The sequence below is a fragment of the Nannobrachium achirus genome (assembly GCF_963921795.1).
Source record: "Nannobrachium achirus genome assembly, chromosome: 13".
Taxonomy (NCBI): Eukaryota; Metazoa; Chordata; class Actinopteri; order Myctophiformes; family Myctophidae; genus Nannobrachium; species Nannobrachium achirus.
Genome location: NC_137833.1, coordinates 301615 through 311841, shown reverse-complemented (window position 1 = coordinate 311841; position 10227 = coordinate 301615). Strand labels below are relative to the sequence as shown.

General features: G+C 44.2%; 1 protein-coding gene across 1 annotated transcript in view; it reads right to left on the bottom strand.

The window, feature by feature from the left end:
- Positions 1–2142: 2142 nt before the first annotated feature.
- Positions 2143–10227, bottom strand: part of LOC308296723 (cadherin-11-like) — a gene marked incomplete at both ends in the record, with an annotated part of 101956 nt that continues 93871 nt past the window's right edge. Inside the window, 2 exon segments of the mRNA XM_080740051.1 lie at positions 2143–2514; positions 5105–5256. Of these exon segments, the coding sequence (XP_080596177.1) occupies positions 2143–2514; positions 5105–5256 (524 nt within the window).

The following is a 10227-nucleotide window of genomic DNA, read 5'->3' as shown; positions in this document are numbered from 1 at the left end:
GTTTGTTTGTTTGTTTGTTGGTCTCTGGAGTCGTTGTGTATTTATTATAAGGCCACCACTTCACAGTATCAACAACCCAGAGTCTGTGTCTGTCCGCCCGTCCGTCCGTCGTATGCATGTCCGACACGTCGCACACAAACCACGACAAACATGAAGTAGACATTTTGTGTTTTTTTTTAACTTGCTCGAAGCCTCTGGCTCCCAGCCAGCCAATCAGATGGGATGTTTCATTGGGCTCCAGCCAATGAAATCCTTCTTCTTAAAACATCAATCAACATAAAGGGATCCTCCCCCACCCAAACCACACCCCCTCCAAAGACCAGCGTTTAGGGAGGAAGTCAATCCAGTCCACAGGAAGTTCAAACAACCTCTGATCGACCAATAGAACGGCGGTTCTCAAAGTGAGGTCCAGGGAACCAAACGGAACGCAGGGTCCGTCACTCCTGAGAGCAGGCGAAAGGAACCACACTGGTTCCTTTACACTCTGAAGAGTGACAGTTCCTTTGAGATGAAACTAAAGGTCTGAGAACCACAGAGATGAAAACTATTCTTAAAGCAGACATTCTGGTTTCTGACGTCTTTACGAGAGGAAGAGAGGGGAGGGGTGCTGGGGGGGGGGGGGGGGGCACATGACTTCCTGAAAGCTTTGCTTGTGATTGGCCTATGTGTTGGATAAGTTGGTGACATTGGTTAAGTCCCGTCAACAACCTTTCAGGGGGACTGGATGGAGGAGTGGGGGGGGGGGGAGGGGGGGGGGGGTTGGGGTAAACTGTTAAAGGCTCATGCATACTGCAGGTGAAGTGATAATACGGCGGTCTCCTGTTGACTTTGTTCTCAAAGGTACCTATGGGTTTGATTTGGCCAGAAGGTCTGTTTTTTACTCCACCCTTTTGTTTTTTCAAAGGTGGAGTTTAGGCTAAAACACGCCTCTGGCCCGTGGCTGAATGGCAACACTACACCTTGAAATAAATAACATATTTCTGTGGGTGCGGCTAAGGAATCTGGGGGGGGGGGGGGGGGCGTTCCTAATTTAGGTACCTAAAGGATTCTATGGAAACCATTTTGGCAAGCAGGACAATGTCAACCAGAGACCACTGTAGCTCTTCACCTTTTAGGTGAGGTGACGAGCGATCAACTTTTTATGTGAGCCTCCACAGTTGGGTTAGGGTTAGCCCTAACCCTAACCCTCTTCACCGCGACTAATCATGTAATGTTGTAGTTTTATTGACTTTAGAAAACTGCACCGCGGTGATAGCTGCTCACTCCACCCTGGAGTATGTTTGAGCCTTTGGAGTCTGGACTGGACGGGGAGAGTGGAGCGATGCGGGCAGAGGGTGGAGGCTGGTGGGGGTCATCTCCATGGTCCAGACTGGATGGGTAGAGTGGAGGGTAGACTACAGGGTGGTAGACTATTCTCCATCGTCCATCTCCCTGGTTCCATACAGGGTTAGGTGGGTTGGGGGTAGAGTAGGGGTAGAGTAGGGGTAGAGTGGTTCCATACAGGGTTAGGTGGGTTGGGGGTAGAGTAGGGGTAGAGTAGGGGTAGAGTGGTTCCATACAGGGTTAGGTGGGTTGGGGGTAGAGTAGGGGTAGAGTGGTTCCATACAGGGTTAGGTGGGTTGGGGGTAGAGTAGGGGTAGAGTGGTTCCATACAGGGTTAGGTGGGTTGGGGGTAGAGTAGGGGTAGAGTGGTTCCATACAGGGTTAGGTGGGTTGGGGGTAGAGTAGGGGTAGAGGGGGGTTGGGGAGGTTAGGAGTCTTCCCCCTCGTCTTCCCCCTCCTCCTCCATATCCCTGGAGGTCCCGTAGAGGTCGGCCAGCCTCTTGAACCTGGGTCCCCAGCTCTGCAGGTAGTCGTAGTCCAGGTCCCATACAGGGTTAGGGTAGAAGGTAGAGTGAGGGTAGAGGGGGGGTAGAGGGGGGTTAGAGGGGGGGGTGGGGTCAGACTGGATGGTAGACTAGAGGTTAGGAGTCTTCCCCCTCGTCTTCCCCCTCCTCCTCCATATCTCGGGACGTCCCGTAGAGGTCGGCCAGCCTCTTGAACCGGGGTCCCCAGCTCTGCAGGGTTAGGTGGGTTGGGGGTAGAGGGGGGTAGAGGGGGGTTAGAGGGGGGTTGGTTTAGGGTTAGGGTTAGGGTTAGAGGTTAGGAGTCGTCCCCCTCGTCTTCCCCCTCCTCCTCCATATCCCGGGACGTCCCATAGAGGTCGGCCAGCCTCTTGAACCGGGGTCCCCAGCTCTGCAGGTAGTCGTAGTCGAGGTCCGACTCGGTGCTCACCGACTCCAGAGAGCTGAGCGAGCCGGCCACCGAGCCCCGCCCCTCGAAGCCGTAGATCTGGATGGAGTCGTAGGGCGGCGCCGTGGGGTCTCCGTCCGCCTCGGCGATGCGAGAGCGGATGAAGTCGTCCACGTCCACGCTGCTGGCGGCCGGGTGGCGCCCCCCGCCTGGCCGCAGGGGGTACTGCAGCTCCGGCTTGATGTCCTTCCTGGGCAGGAAGCCGTTGGCACCGTCTGGGTTCTGATCACAAGAGATTATTAATATTATTATTGCGACCGTAGGTCGCATTTACTACCAAAACCTTCACAGGCTGTCTGTCAGTGAGTCAGTCAGTCAGTCACACTTTTGCCCTGCTCATATCTCCACAACCGTTGCCCCCATCCATGCCAAATTTTGCACACACACTCCTTGACTGCCAAACTACAACCTCCAAGGACCCCCGGAGCCCAAGGGACCCCCAGGTCCCTGGGGGACCCCCAGATGTAAAAAATTACCAAATGTGCTCACACGTCACACGTCACACTTTTTCCCTGCTTATATCTCCGCACCCGTTGACCCGATCCATGCCAGATTTTACACACACACACTCCTTGCCTGCCAAACTACAACCTCCAAGGGACCCCCGGAGCCCCAGGGACCCCCAGGTCCCCCAGGGGGGGACCCCCAGATGTAAAAAAATGACCAATTGTGCAAAAATGACCAAATGACCATCCCAACGGGGCTGCTCACGGGGAATTCCCGGGACCACCGACTCCTGGTGCTCCAGAACGGATGCAAAAGTGGTGGCGCCCCCAGTGGAGGACCCCCTGCCACTGCAGCGCACATAAAATGCCGTAACTCAGGCTAGGAGCGTCCGGGAGAGCCGGGGCCGGTACCTATTCGTCCGCCAAGGCAACGCGGAGACCCCACCCCTCATTTCTCACATGGCCCTATTCTAGCGCCACCTTCAGGCCAATTTTTAAAACACATTTTTGGACACTGCTCCTACAGTTTTTCCCTAAAATCACGAATATCACTCCACAGCATGTCTACACTCATGTCATCAACATGGATCAGGAAGATTTTGGAAAAACAAATTTTTGCCCTATTTGTGGAGATAAGCCACCTACGGTCGCTTATCTCCCGATTAGGGAGTCTACTGTGAATATTTTGTTTGTTTGTTTATGTCGGACTTCTGCGTTGTTAGCGGCGTGAGTTTCGGCGCTATAATCAAATGGTTTGCGGATTCGGAATCACAAGAATCTTAGCTTTAAAATGGTATACAGCTTGGCAATGCAAGTAACACAGAGGCTTGTCTAAACAGTGATTGTTTGTCAACAAACGGCCGGCGGGCCCGCCGCGGGCCACACCTGTTAAGAGGTTAAAGGAGTAGTTCACCCCCAAAATGACTTTTTTTCAATGATTACTCATGTGGAGACTTGAGTTCAATAATATTTTTTTGTATTTGTCACATTCCCCAAGACAAAGGTTGATTTTAGTACATTTACCCTCATTGATTCCGGACCAAAATGCATTTGGGCCCCCATCCGAATCAATGGGGGTACATGTATTATAATCAAATTATTATCTTAGGAATGTGACAAAAAACAAAAAATATTATTAAACTCAAGTCTCCATGGCTTGGCATGAGTAATCAATAGAAAAAAAGTCATTTTGGGGGTGAGCTATTCCTTTAAGTTATACTTCCCCATACAACAGTGTTGTATTGGTCGTGTCACGTGCGTTCTCAAAATGGGGTCCTTGTGGGAGTTCCAAGGGGTCCCCAGCTAAGTGGTTGTAGTTACAAACCAAATGGGCCATTACACAGGTCTGTAATTCTCAGAGTTACGAGGGCCCCATAATATCATGACATAAGTGTTGGCTGTTAGGAGCTTGGAGGTCTGCTATTTTCGATATTTACACCAAAAGGCACTTTTAGAAGTTTCAGCCCCTGCCTCTCTAACATTCTCTGCACGTCCCTGCACACACACACAAACAGACAGAGATTCCCAGAATGTGTTGATTGCGACCGTCAGGTCGCATTACTATCAAAACCTCCACCGTCTGTCTGTCCGTCCGTCCATCTGTCCATCCGTCTGTCTGTCTGTCTGTCTGTCACGTCACGTGACGTCACACTTTTTCCCTACTCATATCTGCGCCATCGTTGCCCCTATCCATGTGAAATTTTCCACACACACTCCTGCCAAACCACAACCTTCAGGACCCCCGGACCTCCACGGACCCCCAGGGACCCCCTGCCACCGCCGCCAAATAGTGCAAAAATGACCTAATCAACACCCCAACTGGGCTGCTCATGGGGAATTCCCGGGGACCGCCGACTCCTGCTGCTCCAACAGTCCTTCACCTCCATTGGTTTCACTTTGCCCCGCCCCCTCCCCTCATTGGCCAAAACTTTATTTGGCTTTACTCATCAACCGTTTGTCATACTAACTTGTGGGTGGTGTCATTTGACTTGATTAAGAGTCCCTCACCTTAATTGGTTTAACTTAGCCCCGCCCCCTCCTCTGATTGGCCCAAACCTTATTTGTTTTTACTCATTAACTGTTTGTCGTACACACTTGTGGGTGGTGTCAATTAACTTCATTAAGAGTCCTTCACCTTAATTGGTTTAACTTTGCCCCGCCCCCTCCTCTGATTGGCCGAAACTTTATTTGGCTTTACTCATCAACCATTTGTCGTTCAAACTTGTGGGTGGAACCAATGCCACTTACAGGCCTCTTTGTGTATACTGTGACCTGACGGTCGCTTATCTCCCGATTAGGGAGTCTTACTGGTTATTATTACTGATATAACATGTAGCATAGCACCACCTAGTGGTAGACGGTATTACCTGTAGAGTAGCGATATCGAAGGCCTCGGTGTCCTCCTCTCCTCCTCCCTCGTCGTCGTACGTGATGATGTTTTCTCTGATGTCATCGTCCTCCAGAACGATGAGCGGGATCTTATGCTGCCGCCGCAGCGCCACGAAGAGAACCACAATACCTGTGAATAATATAATATACAATAGATTAATGTTAATACATGAAGAGAACCACAATACCTGTGAATAATATAATATACAATATATTAATATTAATACATGAAGAGAACCACAATACCTGTGAATAATATAATATACAATATATTAATGTTAATACATGAAGAGAACCACAATACCTGAGAATAATATAATATACAATATATTAATGTTAATACATGAAGAGAACCACAATACCTGTGAATAATATAATATACAATATATTAATGTTAATACATGAAGAGAACCACAATACCTGAGAATAATATAATATACAATAGATTAATATTAATACATGAAGAGAACCACAATACCTGTGAATAATATAATATACAATATATTAATATTAATACATGAAGAGAACCACAATACCTGTGAATAATATAATATACAATATATTAATGTTAATACATGAAGAGAACCACAATACCTGTGAATAATATAATATACAATAGATTAATATTAATACACGAAGAGAACCACAATACCTGTGAATAATATAATATACAATATATTAATGTTAATACATGAAGAGAACCACAATACCTGAGAATATTATAATATACAATATATTAATATTAATACATGAAGAGAACCACAATACCTGAGAATAATATAATATACAATAGATTAATATTAATACACAAAGAGAACCACAATACCTGTGAATAATATAATATACAATAGATTAATGTTAATACATGAAGAGAACCACAATACCTGAGAATATTATAATATACAATATATTAATATTAATACATGAAGAGAACCACAATACCTGTGAATAATATAATATACAATATATTTATATTAATACACGAAGAGAACCACGATACCTGAGAATAATATAATATACTAGAAAAATATTGTTCCTTCGAAACAATTGTGGGCTCGCTTCAAGCCAGAAAACAATGGCTATAAAAGTACAAAATGTCAAGATCGCAGGCAGTGCTCTCTTTGACGTTACTGACGTCAAAGATTGGTCCATTTTGTTCCAAAAATGTGTTGTGCAAAAGTTGACCCGCTGGTGGCGCTATAACAGGCCAATGTAAGAAGGGTGGTATCTGTTCCTTGACCTATTGGGAATGTGCTTGCAAGATTTCACGCACATTGCAGGCTGTGTTCATGATTTGAGGTGTTTTTGGCTTTGGCCACTTTATCGCTCCTTGCAGCTATATTCATTATTATTATTTTTTTTGTGTGTGTGCACTTCATAGGCATATTAGATAAAGGTCCTTAGATTGTGTGTAGAATGTTTCATGCAAATTGCAAAAAAAAATCCTAACGGGTTTAAGCGTTTCACAAACTGCTCAAAATGATATAGCGCCCCCCTTTGGCCAATTGGGGTAAGATTGGTTTTAGTGATATTTGGACTAACACTCTACATCTTTGCCAAATGCCATGAACATGTTACTTTGCATGTATGATTTAGAGGCAGAAGAATAATTTGCATAAAACTGCAATATTCATTGAATTTATTTAAAAAAGCATGTTTCAATTTTAAAGAAATCCGATCTGACAGATCTTTAGATATCGGTCCAAAGTTCACGTAAAAAAAGTTTTGTGCACGTGGAGCGAAAATTCCAGAATAAAAGCGGGTTTACGCGTTTTACAAACTGCTCAAAATGGCGGAAAACCGAAGGGCGGAGCTTACTTAACAACGACACAGATGTCTTCCGCTCGAGTCAAAGCACGCGTGTAACAAGTTGCATGTCTTCAAACGAAACGAGTCATGACTTATGCCCGTTTGAAGTTTGAATTTTCAAACGCTTTGTATAGCGCCCCCCTTTGGCCGATTGGAATAAAATTGGTTTCAGTGATACTTTGACTAACCCTCCACATCTTTGCCAAATGCCATGAACGTGTAACTTTGCATGTATGATTTAGAGGCCGAAGAATAATTTGCATAAAACCGCAATATTAATTGAATTATTAAAAAATTATATTTCACTTTAAAAGAAATCCGCCGAGACTAGTTTGACCGTATTGGTCCAAAGTTCATGTGAAAAAAGTTTTGTGCGCGTAACGAAAAAAACCCAGGAGGAGATAGATTTTTACTGTTTTTCATATTATTCCGAATTGTGGGAGACCTAAAGGTCAGAGGTCAAAAGTTAGAGGGTAAAAGTTGTTCGGCATGAGGAGACGCATAAGTGTATACAGGTTTCATGGCTGTATGTATAACACAGCATGAGCTATACCTGTTCAAAGTTCGCACTTTCGAAGGCTTCCTGCAGCGCCACCATTTGGCCGATTGCTGTAAAAAGTAATAGCACACGTCGCCACAGTAAGCTGAACACATTGATGTTTTTATTTTCATTTTCTCACTAAGTATGTAGGAGTTGAAAGCGGACAAAGTATTGAGGAGAACTTGATATGACTGCCTGCCTGATAGATAAACTAGAAAAATATTGTTCCTTCGAAACAATTGTGGGCTCGCTTCAAGCCAGAAAACAATGGCTATAAAAGCACAAAATGTCAAGATCGCAGGCAGTGCTCTCTTTGACGTTACTGACGTCAAAGATTGGTCCATTTTGTTCCAAAAATGTGTTGTGCAAAAGTTGACCCGCTGGTGGCGCTATAACAGGCCAATGTGAGAAGGTTGGTATCTGTTCCTTGACCTATTGGGAATGTGCTTGCAAGATTTCACGCACATCCCAGGCTGTGTTCATGATTTGAGGTGTTTTTGGCTTTGGCCACTTTATCGCTGCTTGCAGCTATATTTATTATTATTATTTTATAATTTTTGTTGTGTGCACTTCATAGGCATGTTAGATAAAGGTCCTTAGATTGCGTGTAGAATGTTTCATGCAAATTGCAAAAAAAATCCTAGAATAAAAACGGGTTTAAGCGTTTTACAAACTGCTCAAAATTATATAGCGCCCCCCTTTGGCCATTTGGGGTAAGATTGGTTTCAGTGATATTTGAACTAACCCTCTACACTATTTTGTCATGAAAATGTGACTTTGCATGTATGTTTTAGAGGCAGAAGAATAATTTGCATAAAAATGCAATATTGTTTGAATTATTTAAAAAAGCATGTTTCAATGTTAAAGAAATCCGATCTGACAGATCTTTAGATATCGGTCCAAAGTTCACGTAAAAAAAGTTTTGTGCACGTGACGCGAAAATTCCAGAATAAAAGCGGGTTTACGCGTTTTACAAACTGCTCAAAATGGCGGAAAATTGAAGGGCGGAGCTTACTTAACAACGACACAGATGTCTTCCGCTTGAGTCAAAGCACGCGTGTAACAAGTTGCATGTCTTCAAACGAAACGAGTCATGACTTATGCCCGTTTGAAGTTTGAATTTTCAGACGCTTCGTATAGCGCCCCCCTTTGGCCGATTGGAATAAAATTGGTTTCAGTGATACTTTGACTAACCCTCCACATCTTTGCCAAATGCCATGAACGTGTAACTTTGCATGTATGATTTAGAGGCCGAAGAATAATTTGCAGAAAACCGCAATATTGATTGAACTATTAAAAAATTATATTTCACTTAAAAAAAAATCTGGTTGATCAATCTGACCGTATTGGTCCAAAGTTCATGTGAAAAAAGTTTTGTGCACTTGACACGAAAATCCCAGGAGGAGATAGATTTTTACTGTTTTTCATATAATTCCGAATTGTGGGAGACCTAAAGGTCAGAGGTCAAAAGTTAGAGGGTAAAAGTTGTTCGGCATGAGGAGACGCATAAGTGTATACAGGTTTCATGGCTTTACCTCAAACACAGCATGAGCTATACCTGTTCAAAGTTCGCACTTTCGAAGGCTTCCAACAGCGCCACCATTTGGCCGATTGCTGTATAAAATAATAGCACACGTCGCCACTGTAGGCTGAACACATTGATGTTTTTATTTTCATTTTCTCACTAAGTATGTAGGAGTTGAAAGCGGACAAAGTATTGAGGAGAACTTGATATGTCTGATAGATAAATAATGACAATATCTAGAGTGTGCTCGCCTTATAGGCGAGCCCACAATAATGACAATATCTAGAGTGTGCTCGCCTTATAGGCGAGCCCACAATTAATGTTAATACATCAATATAAGTACGATACCTGTGAATAATATAATATGTACAACAATATATTAAAGGACAACTTTGTTTTTTTACAACAAGGGTTCATATTTTAGATTGTAATTAGAGAAAAGAAAAGGTTAGTGTTAAAATGTTTTCATTTGCTTCGTTCTATTGTTTTATCGCGCTTACCGTGCTAAAATGTGGGGCATGCGTACACAATGGGGCCTGCGTACAAGTGGCTAAATATGTCTTTTTAGACACAATAAGCCAGCAGTTTCTTTATTGCTATTTACAGCAACACTCAGGGGCGGAGCTATAGGGGAAGCAGCCGATGCAGTCGCATTAGGGCCCGGAGGCATTAGGGCCCGCCACCGCTCCGGGGAATTAAAAAATAAAAAATAAAAATAAAGAAAACTTTTATTTTGAAATGCTTACTGGATTGAGAAGACACTCTATTGGCCCACTTGACGAGTGCTACTGATTACTCAATGTGATCCAGACTAGTTGCTTTGAGGACAGCTGTTTCCTGTTTACTTTTAGCGGCAGGCATGAAGAATCTAATCTCTGCCGTCTGTTTAGCGTTTAGGGCTGTTATCGGTAATTTCTACAGAATGGCTCTGAAACTATATCTGATTTCTTTGGTGGGCCCGCCACCCAATTAAATAAAAAGAGTTGTAGGCTGCAGAAGCAAGTAGGATATGATTGACATGTTGTGCAGTCCGTGACTCAATCAGAGGAGGAGGATTAGGGAACAGAATTTCCACTCAAAGGTAATTAATACCATTTATTCCATTTCCAGGGGTCTTCAACAGGGGGTCCTTAGACAGAGTTACTACAGGGGGTCCTGTGGTGAAAACCTCGCATCGGGGCCCGGCGGGGGGTCGCTACGCTACTGGTAACACTTCTAGCCCCCAT